Below are 24502 nucleotides of genomic sequence, written 5' to 3'. Positions count from 1 at the left end.
ACACACACACACACACATGCAGAGGGGCGGAGCCTCCTGCTTTATTTTCCTCTTCACTTGGAGCAGCAGCTTCACACCGAGCAGCAGCTGCACGGGACCAGTCCGACCAGTCCCACCAGCCAGTCACCAGCCTGCCACCAGCCAGTCACCAGCCAGTCACCAGCCTGCCACCAGCCAGTCACCAGCCAGTCACCAGCCTGCCACCAGCCAGTCACCAGCCTGCCACCAGCCAGTCACCAGCCAGTCACCAGCCAGTCACCAGCCTGCCACCAGCCAGTCACCAGCCTGTAACCAGCTGCCACCAGCCTGCCACCAGCCAGTCACCAGCCAGTCACCAGCCTGCCACCAGCCAGTCACCAGCCTGCCACCAGCCAGTCACCAGCCAGTCACCAGCCAGTCACCAGCCTGTAACCAGCTGCCACCAGCCTGCCACCAGTCTGTCACCAGCCAGCCACCAGCCAGCCACCAGCCTGCCACCAGCCAGTCACCAGCCTGCCACCAGCCTGCCACCAGCCAGTCACCAGCCTGCCACCAGCCTGCCACCAGCCAGCCACCAGCCAGCCACCAGCCAGCCACCAGCCTGCCACCAGCCAGCCACCAGCCAGCCACCAGCCTGCCACCAGCCAGCCACCAGCCAGCCACCAGCCTGCCACCAGCCAGCCACCAGCCAGCCACCAGCCTGCCACCAGCCAGCCACCAGCCTGCCACCAGCCAGCCACCAGCCAGCCACCAGCCTGCCACCAGCCTGCCACCAGCCAGTCACCAGCCAGCCACCAGCCTGCCACCAGCCTGCCACCAGCCAGTCACCAGCCAGCCACCAGCCTGCCACCAGCCTGCCACCAGCCAGCCACCAGCCAGCCACCAGCCACCCACCAGCCAGCCACCAGCCAGTCACCAGCCTGCCAGAGTCTCATGGCTTCCAGCGGGACGCAGAGGCTGCAGTTGGCCGAGGATCAGATCCGGATCCTGGAGGAAAACTTCAGCAAAGTGACCAAACATCCGGACGACACCACGTTGATGCTGATCTCTGCAGAGTGCGAGCTGCCGGAGGAGCAGACCAGGGTCAGTCACCTGGATTATTACATTATATATAATCCATTATTATAATTATACATTATTATCACTTTATCATCACATTATCACAATATTATCACTATCATCACATCATTATTACATGATCACTTTAACAACACATTATTAATACTTCATTGTTACATTATTATTACATTATCATCACTTTGTTATGACTATCACTTTATCATCACATTATTATCACTTTATCATCACATTAATACTTTATCGTCACATGATTACATTATCATCACTTTATTACCACTTTATCATCACATCATTATGACTATCACTTTATTATCACTATCACATCATTATCACTTTTTCATCACCTTATTATCATGTTACTATCACATTACCGGCACATTATTATCATCGTGTTATTACATTATCATCACGTTAATTTCACGTTATCATCACATTATTATGACTTTATCATCACATTATTATGTCATTATTATCACTTTATTATCAAATTTTCATCACAATATTATTACATTATTATCACCGTATCATCACGTTGTCACTGTATCATCACATTATCACTTCAAGTTCAAAAGATTATTTGTCACATACTTTATCACCACATTATTATTACGTTATCACACCATTATTACATTAGCATCACTTTATTATCACGTTATCATCACTATATTATCATATTATCATCACTTTGTTATCACATTATCATCACATTATTATTACATTATTATCACATTATTACCACGTTATATTGCGTCGTTATTACATTATCATCACATTAATTTCACTTTATTATGACGTTATTATTACATTATATATAATCCATTATTATAATTATAAATTATTACATCACATTATTATCACATTATCACAATATTATCACTATCATCACATCATTATTACATTAGCACTTTAACAACACATTAATACGTCATTGTTACATTATTATTACATTATCATCCCTTTGTTATGACATTATCACTTTATCATCACATTATCACTTTATCATCACATTAATACTTTATCGTCACATGATTACATTATCATCACTTTATTACCACTTTATCATCACATCATTATGACATCATCACTTTATTATGACATTATCACTTTATTATCACTATCACATCATTATCACTTTTTCATCACCTTATTATCATGTTACTATCACATTACCGGCACATTATTATCATCATGTTATTACATTATCATCACGTTAATTTCACGTTATCATCACATTATTATGACTTTATCATCACATTATTATGTCATTATTATCACTTTATCATCAAATTTTTATCACAATATTGTTACATTATTATCACCGTATCATCACGTTGTCACTGTATCATCACATTATCACTTCAAGTTCAAAAGATTATTTGTCACATACTTTATTATCACCACATTATTATTACTTTATCATCACACCATTATTACATTAGCATCACTTTATTATCACGTTATCATCACTATATTATAATTTTATCATCACTTTGTTATCACATTATCATCACATTATTATCACATTATTACCACGTTATATTGCATCGTTATTAATTATCATCACATTAATTTCACTTTATTATGATGTTATTATTACATTATCTCATCACTTTATCATCACATTTTCATCACAATATTATATTATCACTGTATCATCACCTTGTCACTGTATCATCACATTATCATCACTTTATTATCACCACATTATTATAACTTTATCATCACATTATCACTATCATCACATCATTATTACATTATAATCACATTATCATCACATTATTACCACTTTATCGTCACATTATTATCATTTTATCATTGCACCATTATTACATTATCATCACTTTATCATCACATTATCACGTTACCATCACATTATAACATTATCAAGTTAATATCACATAATTATCATCACATTATCACGTTAGTAGCAGTACAAATAATGTAAATAACATAGTATAAATACTGTAAATCAAGGTGTATTAATACTGTAAATAAAGTAATATTGATACTGTAAAGTAGTATAAATACTGAAGATAAAGTAGTACACTGTAAATAAAGGTGTATACTGTAAATCAAGTAATATCAATACTGTAAAGAAGTATAAATACTGTAAATAAAGGTGTATCAATACCGTAAATGAATTACTATCTGTAAAGTACTACAAATACTGTAAAGTATCAATACTGTGAAATAGTATAAATACTGAAAAGTTGTCAATTCTGTAAATAAAGTATTATTAATACTGTGAATGTAGTATTATGATCTGACCATAATCACACTGAGAAACTTAATTGTTTCTTTATTAAAAGATGAAAAGAATCAGCGAAAGTCCCGTGATGATATCACCGTGCCGCTGGTTGCCATGACAACCTGGAGACGCAACACAACAGAGTATGATCGTCTCCCTCCCTGTCTCCCTCCCTCCCTGTCTCCCTCCCTCCCTGTCTACCTCCCCGTCTCCCTCCCCGTCTCCCTCCCTGTCTGCCTCCCTCCCCGTCTCCCTCCTTCCCCGTCTCCCTCCTTCCCCGTCTCCCTCTCCCTGTCTCTCTCTCCAGGAGTGGTTCCGTTTACGTAACGCCCTGTGGCGGCAGCAGGAAGGGCTTCCAGCTGAACTGGGATCAGTGAAGGACTGAGCGAGAAGGAGAAGAAGAAGAAGAAGAAGAAGAAGGAGAAGAAGGAGAAGAAGAAGAAGAAGGAGAAGGAGAAGAAGAAGGAGAAGAAGAAGAAGAAGAAGAAGGAGAAGAAGGAGAAGGACAAATCCTCCAGACCTCCGTCATCAAGCCCCCTGGGGTGCGGTCGCAGTACTGCGGCCAAACGTCTGATCCTCGGCGAAACTGAGCGGAAAGCCGGAAATAAAATATTATAATATGAGATATTATATCTCATATTATATTATAATATATCCAATATTATAATATAATATCTAATATTATAATATATTATAATATATAAGACATATATTATAATATAGCTAATATTAAAATATATTATAATATGTCAAATATTCTTTCTTCTTTTCGACCTTCCTCTGTTTTGTATCTATGAAGCTGTTTGAACTTCTTGGAATGTGAAGTGTTTGTGTTTTGTTGCCGATATAACCTCCATATCTACAGAAATAAACGTGATTGTTTATTATTACTGTTATTTAGTACAAGTGCAGTTTGCTGCTCAGGAAGTTTCCACAATAGAAGAGAGGAGGTGACATCATGGTTAGAACAGCGGTGATGTCATCAGCCCCCCCCAGGTTAGTATCAAAGAAACAAAAATCAATTCAGTTTTTAAGAGGAAGTATCTGGAAAGTCAGACAGACAGACAGACAGACAGACAGACAGACAGACAGACAGTGTTTTCCTCCAAACAGCCTCCAGTCAAACTGCCGCCAATGTAACACACACACTGTTACACACACACTGTAACACACACACACAGAGCGTGTCCACTTCCTGTTCCTGTGGATGTTTCCTGTTTATCAACTCAGTGTAAAATAACGTCACACCCAGAAAACACACACACACACACACACACACACACACACCCAGCAAACACACACACACACACACACACACCCAGCAAACACACACACACACACACACACACACACACCCAGCAAACACACACACACACACACACACACACACACACACACACAGCAAACACACACACACACACACCCAGCAAACACACACACACACACACACACACACCCAGCAAACACACACACACACACACACACACACACACACACACACACACACACCCAGCAAACACACACACACACACACACACACACACCCAGCAAACACACACACACACACCCAGCAAACACACACACACACACACACACACACCCAGCAAACACACACACACACACACACACACACACACCCAGCAAACACACACACACACACACACACACCCAGCAAACACACACACACACACACACACACACACCCAGCAAACACACACACACACACACCCAGCAAACACACACACACACACACACACACACACCCAGCAAACACACACACACACACACCCAGCAAACACACACACAGACACACAAACACACACCCAGCAAACACACACACACACACACACCCAGCAAACACACACACACACACACACACACCCAGCAAACACACACACACACACACACACCCAGCAAACACACACACACACACACACACACACACACCCAGCAAACACACACACACACACACACACACACCCAGCAAACACACACACACACACCCAGCAAACACACACACACACACCCAGCAAACACCCAGCAAACACACACACACACACACAAACCCAGCAAACACACACACACACACACACACCCAGCAAACACACACACACACACACACACACACCCAGCAAACACACACACACACACACACACACACACACACACACACACACCCAGCAAACACACACACACACACACCCAGCAAACACACACCCAGCAAACACACACACACACACACACACACCCAGCAAACACACACCCAACACACACACACACACACACCCAGCAAACACACACCCAGCAAACACACACACACACACCCAGCAAACACACACACACACACACACACACCCAGCAAACACACACCCAACACACACACACACACACACACACCCAGCAAACACACACCCAGCAAACACACACACACACACACACCCAGCAAACACACACCCAGCAAACACACACACACACACACACCCAGCAAACACACACCCAGCAAAACACACACACACACACCCAGCAAACACACACACACACACACACACACCCAGCAAACACACACACACACACACACACACACCCAGCAAACACACACACACACACACACACACACACCCAGCAAACACACACACACACCCAGCAAACACACACACACACACACACACACCCACCCAGCAAACACACACACACACACACACACACCCACACACACACACACACACACACACACACACACACAGAGCTGGAACTCTGTGTTCACACTCTGCTGCATTAACATCTTGTAGAGTTTGTCTCATGCCTGCCTGTCTCACTGCGTCTAGTCTGTCGTTCTGGAACCAGTTGAACTGGTCGTTCTGTTCACACACAAAACTCTTCAAGTGTGTGTGTATGTGTGTGTGTGTTACATACAGTATATACACATATGTGTGTATGTAAAATAAACCAGTATCTTGTGCACACAGTACACACTCAGCTGTCGGCCATCTTTAATATGACAAATGAATCCAATGATCAATCAGTTCCATTTTACTTTACATTTGTTCTGTGTGAAGCTCTACGTAGAACCACACACAGAGGTTCTAGAAGGATCCGCTCTACGTAGAACCACACGGAGCAGAGCGTCCTGCAGCTCCAGGCTCTGTGAGCAGAATGAGAACGCAGCGTCTTTGTGCGTTGCTAAGCAGAGACAGCAAGGAATCCAGGAGGCGAGACAGTGCAGGAGTCCTGGTCCTGGTCCTTGATTTGGTCCTGGTCCTTGATTTGGTCCTGCTCTGCCAAACGCTCTCACTGCGGCTTGGAGCAGGTTCTGCTCCAAAAACACGTTAGAAGGTGGAAACTATGAGGTCATCACAGAGCAAAGGAACTGAACGGAAGAAAAGAACTGGCTCCACAGTCATGGATGTTAGATGGATGATGGATGGATGTTTGATGGATGGATGGATGTTGGATGGATGTTGGATGGATGGATGTTGGATAGATGGATGGATGTTGGATGGATGGATGTTGGATAGATGGATGGATGTTGGATGGATGGATGTTTGATGGATGGATGGATGATGGATGGATATTGTTGGATGTAGTATAGCGCACCAAATGGCGGCTGATAGAAATAACAGGGCATTTTACTTAAAATGGTACCCAACATATAAAATGTCTCTTTATGACATCTCTCATCCAAATAGCCTTTATGACGACTGGCCTGGGAGGATATATATATAGGAGCGTGTCTACAGACTCGCTCTCACTTGCTTGGTCGCTCTTGCTTTGGGCTCGTCTCCTGGTCTTTGTCGCTGCACCAATAAAGGATCCATTTTGCATTGCACCCGTCTCCATCTTATTGAGGAAGCTCCACACATCAACCAACCTGGAAGGGATCCGTTTTTCTAGATCCCAACAGTAGGTGTTGGATGGATGCTGGATGGATGGATATTGGATGGATGGATGTTGGGTGGATGTTGGATGGATGGATGTTGGGTGGATGTTGGATGGATGGATGGATGGACGTTGGATGGATAGACAGATGTTTGATGGATGGATGGATGCTGGATAGATGGATGGATGTTGGATAGATGGATGGATGTTGGGTGGATGTTGGACGGATGGATGTTGGATGGATGGGTGGATGTTGGGTGGATGGATGTCGGATGGATGTTGGATGGGTGGACGTTGGATGGATGGATAGATGTTTGATGGATGCTGGATGGATGGATGTTGGATAGATGGATGGATGTCGGATGGATGTTGGATGGATGGATGGATGTTGGATGGATGGATGGATGTTGGATGGAACCTGTAACATGGCTGATGATAAATATGCAGTAAAGTCAGTTGCTTTTCATTCCACATGGGCCTCCTTTACGGAGAACTTCCGTATGGAGTCTGTTGCTACATCCATGATGTTAGGGATACGTGACGTAATGCTCCACCAGAGGTGTGTGATATCTGCAGAGACTAGACAACACCATCCTTTTTAGACCCCCCCTCTCCCGGACATCCATGTCCCCGCACCGCACCCCCAACTGTAAAAGACACGCCCAGGCTCTGAGAAGCAAACGTAAGAAGATAAAGAGCTGTCTGCGTAGAGAGCGCACGTCTTCCACTCTCAGCTCCACGCTTGTGATGGAGCTGGGCTGCATGTTACCGCCTCCATCCCCACACGCTTCCGTTCACAGCCGTACCCACATGTTGCCGTAAATGACAGCGGGTGAAGAGCGGTGGAGATTTAGGAACATCCACACCATCCTGTTCCCACAGCACACCAACACCCAACACGGCCGCTAGATTTACACCTTTCGGTGCAAGTGGGAAAAGGGCTGTAGAGAAGGAATTCGATCAATAACAAAAATCTAAAATGGCATCAAAATCAGTAAAATCAGTTCATACTGATCCCACACTGATGACAGACTGTCTGTCTCTCTACCTGTCTGTTGCTCTGGAATTCTGGGTGTGGAGAGCGGCAGCAGGCTCAGGGTCAGCTGAGCGGCTCTGGCTGCCCCATGGGGCAGAAGGGGCCTGAGGAAGCAACAAGCTGCTGGTGAAGAAGGTGGTGGTTGTAGTCAGTCAGGTGGTTGTGGGTCCCTCAGTAAACATGTGAAACAACGTTCACATTTGCGATCTCTTCCTACGTCACATGACGCCTCATTAGAATTAGAACCGCCCCCATATGAGTTTCTCTACCCAAAACTTGAGAAATAACAAGTGCCGCTGGGAAGTGCTCTGTTGGCTGCAGAGACCAGCACAAATCTTTTAAAAGAAAGAGGAATTGACACCAACTGTCCTTGAAGAAACTGCAGACGATGGAAACCAAAAGATTTAAAAAATAATTGTGCCCTCGCGCCGTGCGGACCTACACAGCCAGATAAACACTCCCAAAAAGTACCTGAGGCAGGAGCTCACTTCAGGTGTCTTTACAAGCGAAGTGAAACTGTGGAACACAACAGAAACAAGCAGTTTGAGGATCAGTCTCTATGCAGATGTAAATAACCTGTTAATACGTTGTCATGGTAACTACACTGTATACATACAGGAATAACATGAATAAACTGTAATATGTTGTCATGGCTACTACACTGTATACATACAGGAATAACATGAATAAACTGTAATATGTTGTCATGGCTACTACACTGTATACATACAGGAATGACATGAACTGTAATACGTTGTCATGGTTACTACACTCTATACATGCAGGAATGACATGAATAAACTGTAATACGTTGTCATGGTTACTACACTCTATACATGCAGGAATGACATGAATGAACTGTAATACGTTGTCATGGTTACTACACTGTATACATACAGGAATGACATGAATAAACTGTAATATGTTGTCATGGTTACTACACTCCATACATGCGGGAATGACATGAATAAACTGTAATACGTTGTCATGGTTACTACACTCTATACATGCAGGAATGACATGAATAAACGAATACGTTGTCATGGTTACTACACTGTATACATGCCGGAATGACATGAATAAACTGTAATACGTTGTCATGGTTACTACACTGTATACATACAGGAATTACATGAATGAACTGTAATACGTTGTCATGGTTACTACACTGTATACATACAGGAATGACATGAATAAACTGTAATACGTTGTCATGGTTACTACACTGTATACATACAGGAATGACATGAATAAACTGTAATACGTTGTCATGGTTACTACACTGTATACATACAGGAATGACATGAATGAACTGTAATACGTTGTCATGGTTACTACACTGTATACATGCAGGAATGACATGAATAAACTGTAATACGTTGTCATGGTTACTACACTGTATACATACAGGAATTACATGAATGAACTGTAATACGTTGTCATGGTTACTACACTGTATACATGCAGGAATGACATGAATAAACTGTAATACGTTGTCATGGTTACTACACTGTATACATGCAGGAATGACATGAATAAACTGTAATACGTTGTCATGGTTACTACACTGTATACATACAGGAATGACTTGAATGAACTGTAATACGTTGTCATGGTTACTACACTGTATACATGCAGGAATGACATGAATGAACTCAGTGATTGTTCTTCTCAGGGCAGTGAGGAGGCTGATGGAAAGAGACGTTGGTCCCAGTCTGGGCGTGGTCTGATTATCTGATTATCTGCGTCTTACGCTGTCAGACTGTCATCACAATGCTATGATGTCACAATGCCATGAGGAGGGGCGGAACAAAACCAATAAAAAGAGTGTTTTTATTGTAGATATTTTCATTTTATTCATTTATTTTTCTTGTTTCCTGAATGAAACTAAAAAAAGCCTAAAAAGAGCCCTAACCTTACCAAAGTGTCAAGAACCTTTTAAAAGAGGCTGTTGATTTAATATGATGACGATTCAACAAGTGCATTCATTATTTCTCGCCTCAAATTTGTTCAGAAACATACGCTCAAACCCCATTGGCTCACAGAGCGAGGGGCCTCAGGAGGGAGGCTCCTCCCACTGAAACCTCCGTTGAGGAACATTATGCTTTTAGAGGCTTTAGAATGGCTCCAATGCAAAATCTGAATGGAATTTTGGGCAAAAAAATATATATAAAAATGTTTTGGGGACCTCAGAAAGCTATATTAACTTTGTGAAAAGGAGAATAATAGGTCCCCTTTATATAGTTAACTAGTAAAATAATGTGGATTTGTTTTGTACGAAGAAATCACAAAAACACTTTTTGTGAAAAAGTTTACAGCTGCTTTCTGTTTTTCTTCCACATTAATATCAATATTAATATCAATATCAACATCAATAGATATTAATATTAATATCAATATATATCAATATCAATATTGATATCAACATCAATATTAATATTAATATGAATATTCCAGTTTTTGTGAAAGCTAGCTGCGACTGGGAGGACAGCACAGCGTTGGTGTGTTGTGTAAAGCAACAGAAGCATCTGGAATCCTGCTGCACCCAGGGTTTATAAAAAGACTGGTGGTTGTGGCCCCGCCCCCGGGGACCTCCTCGCAGGCAGAGCGTCCCCCTGTGTCCGCTGCTCCACCTCGCTGCTCCACCTCGCTTCTGGCCTGGAGGAGCAGTCCTTTCCTCACACAAACCTTATGGAATGAAGCCTCTGGGTGGACAGTGGAGGCTCTGGGTGGAGGCTCTGGGTGGACAGTGGAGGCTCTGGATGGACAGTGGAGGCTCTGGGTGGAGGCTCTAGGTGGACAGTGGGGGGCTCTGGGTGGAGGCTCTGGGTGGACAGTGGGGGCTCTGGGTGGAGGCTCTGGATGGACAGTGGAGGCTCTGGGTGGAGGCTCTAGGTGGACAGTGGGGGCTCTGGGTGGACAGTGGAGGCTCTGGGTGGAGGCTCTGGGTGGACAGTGGAGGCTCTGGGTGGAGGTTCTGGATGGACAGTGGAGGCTCTGGGTGGACAGTGGAGGCTCTGGGTGGAGGCTCGGGCTCGGGGTACGGACAGACGAACAATGTGCTGCGACTGGGCGTCCTCCTGCAGGAACAGGAAGTCCTCCTGCAGGAACAGGAAGTCCTCCTGCAGGAAGCAGCAGCCATTCGCACATCCATGAGTGTGTGTGTGTGTTACAACAGGAAGTTCATTGTTGCCTGGTTTCTTAAATCAACACTTTGAACTGAAACGACTTCAGAGAATTAATTCAAATATCATGTTGCTTTTACCGTTTGGATGAAGCTCCACCTCCACTCCGCTCCTCATCCTCCTCCACCACCTGAAGGAGTTCAACAACAAAACACTGAGTGAAGGTGACACGAAACAAACAGGAAGAGGCAGAGTTTTAAACCTGAAGGCTCCCCCTGCTGGACAGACTGGTACCTGCATCTTATATTATATTATATATTTTATTATGACTATATATATATATATATATATATATATATATATATATATATATATATATATATATATATATACACACACATTATTTATACAGGTACTCCTTACTTAACAACCGTTCAGACTTAGAACCAGCTCTCTGACCAGTCTGTTTTGTACATCACTCTTTATATACTATATATATACCATATATACACTATACTATATAAACCAGCCGCGCCCCCATACCGTGAAATAACAGGTCCTCACTTATAAATATGTGTATATCTATATATACAGCATATATTATATATATATATACACACACATATGTATATACTGTATATATGTAGGTGTACCTGCCACCTGTCACCCCTCAGCTGCAGGTGTTTGGATCATGGGCGTGGTCCTCCGCGTCAACATCACAACTTTCTGATTTCCATCAGGGAGTCTCTCTGCCCCTTGTTCCATGTGGAAATAGACGCCATGACATCCTGGCGTTCGGGTCTGACGCCCCGTTTCACAGCAGTTGCCGTCCCAGGTAGGCGGGGTCAGGTGAGTACTACAAGGGTCTTCAAGGGCCAGTGGTGCGGAAGCTTCCTCCACAGTGGACATCAAGATGCTGCTGCCGGCACCAATAACAACAACAACAACAACAATGCAAACTCCACCTTCAGACCGGTCCTATGTGGTGCGGAGGGCTTCTGGGGCGACCGGAATCCGACCAACCCAGGTCCGACCCGGGGGCCGGTCCACCTTTTATTCTCGCCTCGGACATACACCGGGTTGGTTCTGTGATATCTAGTGAGAAACTGGTCGTTACTTTTTATTAATTGATGGTTCTAATTGGATCCGGGTCCCATCGGGTTTGGGTACCAACTGTTTTGGACAGAATTTGCTCCAGTGTTTCCTGTCCTCGCAAAGTTTAGAAGACACTCAAGGCTGCCATCTTGTCAGCGAGCGTTCAAGTTCTGAAGTGGACGACGTCATGTAACAGCGCCGCTGGTTCCATCCGCAAAGCTCCAATCCGTAAAAACTGATACCTCCACCCAAAATGTAGCTTTAGGCAGGAAGGAGGTGCAGCCGTGCCTTTGATGCTGGCCAACTACAGGCCCCCAAATCACCCTGGGCCCAGGGTGATTTGGGGTTAATCCGAGTTAATCCGTGTCTGATGTTACTATCAAACAGGAAGTAGGAAACTGATTTCAAGTTTAAAGTCATTGACCTTTACTTAGTTTAGTCCTGTCGCCATGGAAACTGCGCAAATAGCACGTGGTGCATGGGTTGAACCTGGGAGTCCAGCAGGGGCTGAAACACCAAGAACTTTTCTGATCAATTGAAATGTAATGATTTGGATCACTTTGAACAGAACATGGATAAATCAACTCAATACATTCCATTTGAATGTTTACGAACATTGAAGGTTTAATGAACACCAAGAAGCAGAAACAGGAAAGGTGATTTAAAGGAGGAAGGAGAGGACCATATCAGCTCACATTCGTCAATTCATTCATTGTTCTTTGACAAATTCAAAGTAAACAAGTTGTTTAAAGCTGAAAATACAAAAAGCAGTGAAGTGATAAAGCTGTTTATCAGTTGAAAACCAACCTTAAATATTTCATTTTATCCTCCATTAAAACCCGAAAAAGTACTTTGTACATCTGGACCTGTTCCAGGAAACTTTGTTTTTCTGATTAAATTAAACAGGAGGAAGAAACTTTAGTTTTATCTTTCAAACTCTTACATATGTCTGCGTTTTCTATCAAAATACTCATATTTTATTCATATTTATTATCCTCTACTTCCTGTGTTTGTGTTTCATTTTTATTGCAAATATAAAACATCAACTTTCTACAGGGTTGAGATCAAACCTGAGACGTTGAGTATCAAACTTTCTGGAAAATACTTTGATCCACTCAAAAAAGACCATACAAACAGGGCGGCCATCTTCGTTGTTTTTATAATTTATACAAACTTCTAGTTTTCTATCGTCCATCCTGTTACCATGGAGACGCTCAGAGCAGTGGCTTCCCGCAGGACCACGCCCCCTATCTGGCGTCCGCCACCATCTGCAGCAGCAGCTCCCTGGCGTCCTGCACCCCCGCACTGAGCTCGGCCCCCCGCCGTACGAAGGTGCTGATGAGGAACAGCTTGCGCTGGTTGCCGAGCAACGAGAGGCAGAGCGCATCGTGGAGCTCGGTGATGCTGCAGGCGCCGGGCAGGTCCTGAGGGCAGAGCGGCGTCAGAGGAGGCGGCTCTGGGTCCACCACCTAATAATCCTGTTTCCATGGTTTTGCTCCATCCCTGCACTCTGGGTTGACCTATGCTGAATCCCCCCCCCCCTCACCTGTTTGTTGGCCAGCACCACCAGCGGCAGGCGGGGGTCAAAGGTCAGCAGGTCCTGCAGGAGCTTCCGGGCGGTGGGGAACAGGTCGCTCCTGGAGGAGTCCACCACGTAGACCAGGACCAGCGCCTGGGGGAGGTACTTCTGCCAGTAGGGACGCAGCGCCTCCTTCCCCCCGACTGCAGCGACCCAGCAGAGCAGAAGCAACACAGACTGTGCGGTCAGAGGTCCGTGCGGTCAGAGGCCCGTGCGGTCAGAGGTCCGTGCGGTCAGAGGTCCGTGCGGTCAGAGGTCCGTGCGGTCAGAGGCCCGTGCGGTCAGATGTCCGTGCGGTCAGAGGCCCGTCCGGTCAGAGGCCCGTCCGGTCAGCGGTCCGTCCGGTCAGAGGTCCGTGCGGTCAGAGGTCCGTGCGGTCAGAGGTCCGTGCGGTCAGAGGTCCGTGCGGTCAGAGGTCCGTGCGGTCAGAGGTCCGTGCGGTCAGCGGTCCGTGCGGTCAGAGGTCCGTGCGGTCAGAGGTCCGTGCGGTCAGAGGTCCGTGCGGTCAGAGGTCCGTCCGGTCAGAGGTCCGTGCGGTCAGCGGTCCGTGCGGTCAGAGGTCCGTCCGGTCAGAGGTCCGTCCGGTCAGAGGTCCGTGCGGTCAGAGGTCCGTCCGGTCAGAGGTCCGTGCGGTCAGTAGCGACACTCACTCTCCAGGAACTCGACATGCAGGTCTTCGCTGCTGAGGCTGACGGCGTTGAAGCCGTCGGTGGGCGTGACGTCCTGCTCCAGGACACCACAGGAGAAGCACTGCAGGAGGCTGGACTTCCCTGAGCCGTCCAGACCCAGGACCAGGACTTGATGACCCCGCCGCACCGGCCGGCACTGGGGGAGGGCAGGGACACAGACAGACAGAGAGAGAGACAGGTGTCGGTGTGAGGCTCTACTGACCGATGGGTTTATTGTTGGTATTATTTATTTCACTGAAAAATACCTTAAACTACCGTGAGGATTATCATATATATAGATTGTTGTAAGAGAATATTTGATCATTTCTTTGAGTATTTCATTTGACTAATAATTCAAGAGAAATATCTTCAAGGTTTAAGGGTTTAACATTTACTTATTTTTAGCAAATGTGTTTTTGCGTTTTAGTATTTATTTATTGCTTTGCAAAGCACTTGGAGCTGGAGCTGCATGTTGTGTGTGAAGGTACAAATTAAGGTTATTATAATTGATATATAATAATGATATATATTATCATTATTATTATTATTATTATTATTATTATTATTAATAATAATAATAATATCATTATTGATATTATTATTATTACTACTATTATTGATATTATTATTAGTATTATTATTATTATTGGTGAGAATGGTATGTAAGTAAAGTTATACTGAATTCTAATCTGATCATTTAAGATGATCTTAAATATCAAGATTTGTGCAAATTCACATGAAGTGCACAAACACGCACACACACACAAAATGTGTAGATATTCTGAAAGTGACACATTTTCAGAATAGGGTAATATATGATATTGATTGATAATATTAATATCAGACTAAAAAACAACTTTATGTGAGAATCCGGAGCCTATTGATGGTAAACTCTGGGTCAGGTCTAAACCCAGAGGTTGCGGGTTCGAGTCCCATCTGCGGTGTTGGATTTCCCTGATTTATCTTTATCTGAATGTAATTCATTTAAATAAACACATTTGAAATGAATGTATTGAAATCGAATTAAAAGTGGATGAGATGTATTTATCATAAGATAATTTCATTGAAGGGACATTTTAATGAGTTCATTGCTTTCGTGTCATTCCACCTCAGATTTCGGGGTCTCCGCTTCTCTTCGTGGAGGAACTTCCCGGGGGCCTCCTCCAGACAGCGGCCCGCTGTACGCTCTGGTCCCGGGCTTGGTCCCGGGCTTGGTCCCGGGCTTGGTCCCGGGCTTGGTCCCGGGCTTGGTCGCGGGCCTGGTCCCGGGCTGGGTCCCGGTGCGGGCCTCCAGGTCCCCGGCAGACCGGCTCCACACCCAGTACGCCAGTCCTCCTCCCAGTCCGAGGGCGGCTCCGAGCAGCGCCGCCTCCCGCATGCCGGGCATGGTGCTGGCGCTCCGGGTTCGGTCCGAGTGGAAGCTGCTTCGGGCTGGTCCCGGTTCTCCCGGTTCTCCCGGTTCTCCCGGTTCAGTCCATCTGCGGCTCCAGGATCCGATCAACAAGTGGATTAGACCGGAAGTCAGACTCAACTTCTACACAGAACTTCCGCTTTGAAGTGACAAACTGGTGTCGTACCGTAAGAGTCCAGCAGGGGGCAAGACACGCTCTAATCCACTGTATTATAATGTTGAGTTTATTATAACATTTAGTTTATTATAATGTTGAGGTTATTATAACATTTAGTTTATTATAATGTTGAGGTTATTATAATGTTTCTGTTTATCCAGACTCCACTATGTGAATCTGCCTCCGCGGCCTCTGACACTGAAACTAACCACGGCGCCGAGCGGCTGATAAGAGGTGAGGAACTCTGACGTCACGACACGTCACAAACTATACCTTGTTAATAATAATAATACTAATAATACTAATAATACTACTAATAATAATACTATGACGACTACTACTACTACTAATACTACTACTACTAATAATAATAATATTAAATAAGAACAATTATTAAAAAAAAAAAAAAACAATAATAACAAAAACAATAACAATAATAATAATAATAATAATAATAATTAAAATAATTATAAATAAATAATAACAATTCTTGTGGAATTTCATGCTGATATAGTTTCCTGTTGGTGTAGTTTGTTGCTGGTGTAGATTTATGCTGGGATAGTTTCTTGTTGGTGTACAGTAGTAGCTTGTTGGTGTAGTTTCCTGTTGGTGTAGTTTCTTGTTGGTGTAGATTAATGCTGATGTAGTTTCTTGTTGGTGTAGTTTCATGCCGGTGTAGTTCCTTGCTGGTGTCGTTTCATGCTGATGTAGTTTCTGTTGGTGTAGTTTAATGCTGGTGTAGTTTCATGCTGTAGTTTCATGCTGATGTAATTTCTTGTTGGTGTACCCTAATGCTGATGTAGTTTCTTGCTGGTGTAATTTCATGCCGGTGTAGTTTTATGCTGTTGTAGTTTCATGCTGATGGAGTTTCTTGTTGGTGTAATTTCATGCCGATGTAGTTTCTTGCTGGTGTAGTTTTATGCTGATGTAGTTTCATGCTGATATAGTTTCTTGGTGATGTAGATTAATGCTGATGTAGTTTATTGCTGGTGTAGTTTCATGCCAGTGTAGTTCTTGTTGGTGTAGATTCACGCTGATGTAGTTTCTTGTTGGTGTAGTTTCATGCTGGTGTAGTTTCTTGTTGATGTTGTTTCTTATTTATGTAGTTTCATGCTGGTGTAGTTTCTTGTAAGTTTAGTTTCATGCTGATGTAGTTTCTTGTTGGTGTAGTATCCTGCTGGTGTAGTTTCTTGTTGATGTAGTTTCCTGTTGATGTAGTTTCTTGCTGGTGTAGTATCCTGCTGGTGTAGTTTCCTGTTGATGTAGTTTATTGTTGGTGTAGTTTCATGCTGATGTAGTTTCTTGTTAGTGTAGTTTCTTGCTGGTGTAGTTTCATGCTGATATAGTTCCTTGTTGGTGTAGTTTCTTTATGGTGTAGTTTCATGCTGATGTAGTTTTTTTTTGGTGTAGTTTCATGTTGGTGTAGTTTAATGCTGATGTAGTTTCTTGTTGGTGTAGTTTGATGCTGGTGTATTTTCATGCTGATGTGGTTTCTTGTTGATGTTGTTTCTTGTTGGTGTAGTTTCATGCTGATGTCGTTTCTTGGTGTAGTGTCAGGCTGATGTAGTTTCTTGTTGGTGTAATTTCATGCCGATGTAGTTTCTTGCTGGTGTAGTTTTATGCTGATGTAGTTTCATGCTGATATAGTTTCTTGTTGGTGTAGATTAATGCTGATGTAGTTTATTGCTGGTGTAGTTTCATGCCAGTGTAGTTCTTGTTGGTGTAGATTCACGCTGATGTAGTTTCTTGTCGGTGTAGTTTCATGCTGGTGTAGTTTCTTGTTGATGTTGTTTCTTATTTATGTAGTTTCATGCTGGTGTAGTTTCTTGTAAGTTTAGTTTCATGCTGATGTAGTTTCTTGTTGGTGTAGTATCCTGCTGGTGTAGTTTCTTGTTGATGTAGTTTCTTGTTGATGTAGTTTCATGCTGTTGTAGTTTCATGCTGATGTAGTTTCTTGCAAGTTTAGTTTCATGATGATGTAGTTTCTCGTTGGTGTAGTATCCTGCTGGTGTAGTTTCCTGTTGATGTAGTTTATTGTTGGTGTAGTTTCATGCTGATGTAGTTCCTTGTTGGTGTAGTTTCTTTATGGTGTAGTTTCATGCTGATGTAGTTTCTTTTTGGTGTAGTTTCATGTTGGTGTAGTTTAATGCTGATGTAGTTTCTTGTTGGTGTAGTTTGATGCTGGTGTAGTTTCATGCTGATGTGGTTTCTTGTTGGTGTAGTTTCATGCTGATGTCGTTTCTTGGTGTAGTGTCAGGCTGATGTAATTTCTTGATGGTGTAGTTTTATGCTGTTGTAGTTTTATGCTGATGTAGTTTTCTTTTGATGTAGTTTTACGTATGCTGATGTAGTTTCATGCTGATATAGTTTTTGTTGGTGTCGACTAATGCTCATGTATATTTTTATATTTTTAATGCTCAGTATATTTTCTTGGTGGGGTATTTTCATGCTGATGTAGTTTCTTGGTGAAGAGTCAGGCTGATGTAGTTTCTTGCTGGTGTTGTTTTATGCTGATGTAGTTTCTTGTTGGTGTAGTGTCAGGCTGATGTAGTTTCTTGCTGGTGTTTTATGCTGATGTAGTTTCTTGTTGATGTAGTTTCATGCTGGTGTAGTTTCTTGTTGATGTTTTCTTATTTTTGTAGTTTCATGCTGGTGTAGTTTCATGCTGGGATAGTTTCAAGCTGATGTAGTTTCTTGTAAGTTTAGTTTCATGCTGATGTAGTTTCTTGATGGTGTAGTTTCATGCTGATGCAGTTTCTTTTTGGTGTAGTTTCATGTTGGTGTAGTTTAATGCGTATTTAGTTTCTTGTTGGTGTAGTTTGATGCTGGTGTAGTTTGATGCTGGTGTAGTTTCATGCTGATGTGGTTTCTTGTTGGTGTAGTTTCATGCTGGTGTAGTTTCTTGTTGATGTTGTTCCTTATTTATGTAGTTTCATGCTGGTGTAGTTTCTTGTAAGTTTAGTTTCATGCTGATGTAGTTTCTTGTTGGTGTAGTATCCTGCTGGTGTAGTTTCTTGTTGATGTAGTTTATTGTTGGTGTAGTTTCATGCTGATGTAGTTTCTTGTTAGTGTAGTTTCTTGCTGGTGTAGTTTCATGCTGATATAGTTCCTTGTTGGTGTAGTTTCTTTAAGGTGTAGTTTCATGCTGATGTAGTTTCTTTTTGGTGTAGTTTCATGTTGGTGTAGTATAATGCTGATGTAGTTTCTTGTTGGTGTAGTTTGATGCTGGTGTAGTTTCATGCTGATGTGGTTTCTTGTTGATGTTGTTTCTTGTTGGTGTAGTTTCATGCTGATGTCGTTTCTTGGTGTAGTGTCAGGCTGATGTAGTTTCTTGATGGTGTAGTTTTATGCTGTTGTAGTTTTATGCTGATATAGTTTCTTGTTGGTGCAGATTAATGCTGATGTAGTTTCCTGTTGGTGTAGTTTTACGTATGCTGATGTAGTTTCATGCGATTAATGCTCATGTATATTTTAACATTTTTAATGCTCAGTATATTTTCTTGTTGGGGTATTTTCATGCCTATGTAGTTTCTTGCTGGTGTTGTTTTATGCTGATGTAGTTTCATGGTGATATAGTTTCTTGTTGATGTAGATGAATGCTGATGTAGTTTCTTGCTGGTGTCGTTTCTTGGCGGTGTAGTTTCTTGCTGCTGTAGTTTCATGCTGGTGTATTTTCTTGCTGGGTTTGTCTCATGCTGATGTATTTTCTTGGTGGTGTAGTTTTATGCTGTTGTAGTTTCATGCCGATATAATTTCTTGTTGGTGTAGTTTCATGTTGATGTAGTTTCTTGTTGGTGTAGTTTCACGCTGATGTAGTTTCATGCTGCTGTAGTTTCATGCTGCTGTAGTTTCATGCTGTTGTAGTTCCATGCTGATATAGTTTCTTGTTGGTGCAGATTAATGCTGATGTATTTTCATGCTGGTGTAATTTCATGCTGATGTCATTTCTTGTTGGTGTAATTTCATTCCGATGTAGTTTCTTGCTGGTGTCGATTTATGCTAATGTAGTTTCATGCTGATATACTTTCTTGTTGGTGTAAACTAATGCTGATGTAGTTTCTTGCTGGTGTAGTTTCATGCCAGTGTAGTTTCTTGCTGGGGTAGTATCATGCTGATGTAGTTTCTTGATGGTGTAGTTTTGTGCTGTTGTAGTGTCATGCTGATATAGTTTCTTGTTGTTGTAGATTAATTGTGATGTAGTTTCTTGCTGGTGTAGTTTCATGCAGATGTAGTTTCGTGTTGGTGTAATTTCATGCCGATGTAGTTTGTTGCTGGTGTAGTTTTATGCTGGTGTAGTTTCATACCAGTGTAGTTTCTTGTTGGTGTAGATTAATGCTGATGTAGTTTCATGCTGTTGTAGTTTCTTGTTGGTGTAGTTTCATGCTGATGTAATTTCTTGTAGTTTCATACTGATATACTTTCTTGTTGGTGTAGACTAATGCTGATGTAGTTTCTTGTTGGTGTAGACTAATGCTGATGTAGTTTCATGCTGTTGTAGTTTCTTGTCGGTGTAGTTTCATGCTGATGTAGTTTCTTGCTGGTGTAGTTTCATGCTGCTGTAGTTTCTTCATGGTGTAGTTTTATGCTGTGGTAGTTTCATGCTGATGTAGTTTCTTGTTGGTGTAGTTTCATGCTGATGTAGTTTCTTGTTGGTGTAGTTTCATGCTGATGTAATTTCTTGTAGTTTCATACTGATATACTTTCTTGTTGGTGTAGACTAATGCTGATGTAGTTTCTTGTTGGTGTAGACTAATGCTGATGTAGTTTCATGCTGTTGTAGTTTCTTGTCTGTGTAGTTTCATGCCGGTGTAGTTTCTTGCTGGTGTAGTATCATGCTGATGTAGTTTCTTGATGGTGTAGTTTTATGCTGTTGTACTTTCATGCTGATATAGTTTCTTGTTGTTGGAGATTAATGTTGATGTAGTTTCTTGCTGGTGTAGTTTCATGCCGATGTAGTTTCTTGCTGGTGTAGTTTTATGCTGGTGTAGTTTCATGCCAGTGTAGTTTCTTGTTGGTGTAGATTCATGTTGATGTAGTTTCTTGCTGGTGTAGATTCATGCTTATGTAGTTTCATGCTGTTGTAGTTTCTTGTTGGTGTAGTTTTATGCCAGTGTACTTTCTTGTTGGTGTAGATTCATGTTGATGTAGTTTCTTGTTGATATAGTTTTTGTTGGTGTAGATTAATGCTGATGCAGTTTCTTGCTGGTGTAGCTTCATGCTGATGTAGTTTCTTGATGGTGTAGTTTTATGCTGTGGTAGTTTCATGCTGATGTAGTTTCTTGTTGGTGCAGTTTCATGTTGATGTTATTTCTTGTTGTAGTTTCATGCTGATGTAGTTTCATGTTGGTGTAGTGTGGTTGTAGCTGCATGTCGCCCATTTGTTTTGTGCCGACAATATTTACATAAAACATTCAAATGAAACATCAAATTAAAGTTATATAAATTCATATCGAATTATTGAATATACAGTAAATGTGTTGATATGGAAAGTTGTGTAAAATTAACAAGAATATAAATATGAGAGCGATGTTAAGTCACATGAGACAAACGACTCAAACCCTTTCATTCAGTCAAAGGGTTCTAAGGGCTCTACTGGGTCTTCAGGGGGTGACAGGGTCACAAGGGGGCCACAGGGTCCTATGAGGTCCACAGGGTTGTAAGGGGGCCACTGCATCCTCAGGGGGCCACAGGGTCCTCAGGGGTCTACAGGTGTCCCCCGGGGCTCCCTGGATGGCTGGATCTATGGGATCTATATGGTCTACAGGGCCCACAGGGGTCTACTGGGGTCCACAGAGTTCCACCTTGTCATGTCACCTCAAAATATCACTCTGTCCCCCCTCCTCTTCTGGTTTGAAAAATGCTTCAAAAGTGGGTGGGGTTCTGTTGGGTGGGTGTGGTCAGTGATATTTATTTTTATATTCCAATATTTCATTTTTCACTTCCCTCTACCTCCAGACGGGAGTTTTGTAAAACATTGTCTGTTTTCCCAGGAAGCCCCAACTTTATGTGAAGAGAAATGTTCTTTTCTCTACAAAGTCAGTTCTAACGTGGAAGAACCAGATCTCATTTGGTCCTGTTTACCTTGTATGGAGATGAGGAATAACCACAGGGAGCCTGGAGGTGCATTGTAAGGGAACGTAATCCACGTCTGCCAGCTCATTTACAACTTCCTGTGAATGTACTGTGTGAGGTAACATCCAGGGAGACAGTTGAGGGACAGACGTGTAAATGACTTCTGAGCCCAGCCACACCCTCTGTTGTTGTATGAAGCTTCTTCATCAGAAATAAGATGAGACTGATCAGAACGCTGCTTCGGAGCAGCACTGAACCGGTCTCTTCATTCTGCAGAATTAATTATCTGGAATATTCCCAGTTTTGTTTTCTTGCAGCGGGCAGACCTCACCCATCATTGCAGAAGAATTTCTTCCACAACTTCTACACCACCACCATTGAGTCCATCCTCACCTCCTCCATCACCATCTGGACGGCAGGGCAGACTGCAGCGTGTTGTTCGCTCCGCTGAGAAGGGGATTGGCTGCAACCTTCCATGTCTCCTGAGGCCAGCAGGAAAGATGGCGGCCGACCCCGCCCACCCAGGACACCAACCTTTTGAGCCCTGCCCATGCTAAGGGGTCTACTGGGTCTTCAGGGGGTGACAGGGTCACAAGGGGGCCACAGGGTCCTATGAGGTCCACAGGGTTGTAAGGGGGCCACTGCATCCTCAGGGGGCCACAGGGTCCTATGAGGTCCACAGGGTTGTAAGGGGGCCACTACACCCTCAGAAGGGCATGGTCCATTAGGACTCTCACCCCACCCCCATAGACACCACACGTTACATTCACACACATTCTTCTTTCTTCTTGAATATGATCCTTGCACATTGTGTTATACTTCATATTCAACATTCCTGCACAGCTTTATTTTAAAAAGTCATGTTTACATTTTCTGTGATATGTTTCAAGGACACAACAGGTCAAAGGTCAAACAGAAACTATCTTTATTTGAGTAAAACAAAAATAATCCAAACAAACGTAACGTTCTCTCTACAGGCTGAGATAACTAAACATGAAGGAACCTGTGGCTGCAGGTGGAGGCTCCTCCTGGAGGGTCCAGCAGGCGGAGGCCCATGCAGACGGAGGCTCCTCCTGGAGGTCCAGCAGGTGGAGGTTCAGCTGGTCGAGGTTCCTCGGCGGATCCTCTTCTGGACGCTCCTCTCCTGCTCCGGAACGCTGAGGAGCCACGACTGGAAGCTGCTCTCCTCCTGGACCCGGAGCTTCTCCCAGGTCCGGGCTCGGAGCGACGGAGGCCTAGGGTGCCTGATGGAGGCTTCTTCCTGCTTCCGCTCCATATCTGGGCCGGAGGTCTCCACCGGTCCGGCTTGCCGGTGTCTCCTGGACCTGCTTGCCTTCTGGATGCTGCTGTAGCTCTTCTGCTTGATGGAGGAGAGGAGCCTCGCCCTCCTGCCGGTCTCATCCCCCTCCCCCTCGGGGCCGGAGTTCTCCTCCTGGCTCTCCGCTTGGAAGGTGTGGTTCTGCCAGGCCACAAACTCTGCCGCCACATGGTCCAGGCGGGGGCGGAGGTCCGGAAGCACCACAGCCAGGGGGCAGCTCTCCACACCGTCCTTCAACCTCCCGTAGAGCTTCTGGATGTTGGTGACCTCCTCCAGCAGCTCTGAGGAGACCAGGTCCTGGACCCTCATGGTCCTGCCCAGGAACTGTGCGCACAGAGGCTCCACCTTCTGCTTCCTCTGCTTGCGGAAGGTGAGGAAGTGCGGCATGGCGGTGAAGTGGAAGGCTTTGGTGGCGAGGAGCTTCTGGAGGATGTAGACTACGTCGTAGTGCTGGCCGCTCACAGAGTCTGCCATGAACTTGCAAACGTGCTGCCAGTCCTTCAGGGGGAGGCGGATCTTGATGGGGGGGACAGAGAGCTGGGTGTGGTAGAAGGCATAGAGGAGGTAAAGGCCCCCCACCCGGACCTGGTAGTTGAACGGGGGCAGGAAGTAGCGGGCGGCCGTGGAGAAGGCCACCCTGCAGAAGCGCTTCATCTCGCCGGTCCTGGGGATCCCTGAGAAGACGTGAGAGAAGCCAAGCTCCCTCCAGACGCTGGAGAAGTGGGCGTAGCGCACCGAGTCGTGGTGCTGCAGCAGCCCCAGCAGCTGCTCCACGTCCTGGGTCAGAGGCTTCCAGAAGAAGTCAGAGTAGATGGGCGTCGGCCGCGGCATCGTGGCTCCAACACGGTTCGACTGGAA

The 24502-nt window shown here is 44.0% G+C and overlaps 3 protein-coding genes and 1 long non-coding RNA gene across 4 annotated transcripts; 1 reads left to right on the top strand and 3 right to left on the bottom strand.

Annotated features, from left to right (window-relative positions):
- The first annotated feature begins 421 nt into the window (after nt 1-421).
- hopx (HOP homeobox) lies at nt 422-4203 on the top strand. The gene is made up of 2 exons (XM_080007819.1): nt 422-1062; nt 3615-4203. The coding sequence occupies exons 1-2, from the start codon at nt 913-915 to the stop codon at nt 3690-3692; spliced, it is 228 nt and encodes a 75-aa protein (XP_079863945.1). The 5' UTR covers nt 422-912; the 3' UTR covers nt 3693-4203.
- Nucleotides 4204-11206: 7003 nt separating this feature from the next.
- LOC307235603 lies at nt 11207-12205 on the bottom strand. Its single transcript, XR_013844350.1, has 3 exons — nt 11998-12205; nt 11485-11534; nt 11207-11341 (listed from the first exon to the last, which is right to left on the bottom strand). It is a non-coding gene; the product is annotated as an uncharacterized lncRNA (long non-coding RNA).
- A 925-nt stretch (nt 12206-13130) lies between these two features.
- arl9 (ADP-ribosylation factor-like 9) lies at nt 13131-16217 on the bottom strand. The gene is made up of 4 exons (XM_080008546.1): nt 15795-16217; nt 14669-14843; nt 13986-14161; nt 13131-13863 (listed from the first exon to the last, which is right to left on the bottom strand). Exons 1-4 carry the CDS (start codon nt 16071-16073, stop codon nt 13687-13689), a joined length of 807 nt encoding a protein of 268 aa, XP_079864672.1. The 5' UTR covers nt 16074-16217; the 3' UTR covers nt 13131-13686.
- Nucleotides 16218-23339: 7122 nt separating this feature from the next.
- LOC307236015 (snRNA-activating protein complex subunit 1-like) lies at nt 23340-24475 on the bottom strand (the record flags this gene model as incomplete). Its single annotated transcript, XM_080008275.1, has 1 exon — nt 23340-24475. The coding sequence occupies one exon, from the start codon at nt 24473-24475 to the stop codon at nt 23423-23425; it is 1053 nt and encodes a 350-aa protein (XP_079864401.1). The 3' UTR covers nt 23340-23422.
- Between the last annotated feature and the right edge of the window lie 27 nt (nt 24476-24502).

This window comes from Zeus faber (assembly GCF_960531495.2).
Source record: "Zeus faber genome assembly, chromosome: 10".
Classification (NCBI taxonomy): Eukaryota; Metazoa; Chordata; class Actinopteri; order Zeiformes; family Zeidae; genus Zeus; species Zeus faber.
The sequence above is the reverse complement of the archived record's forward strand: the minus strand, read 5'-3'. Positions and strand labels throughout refer to the sequence as shown.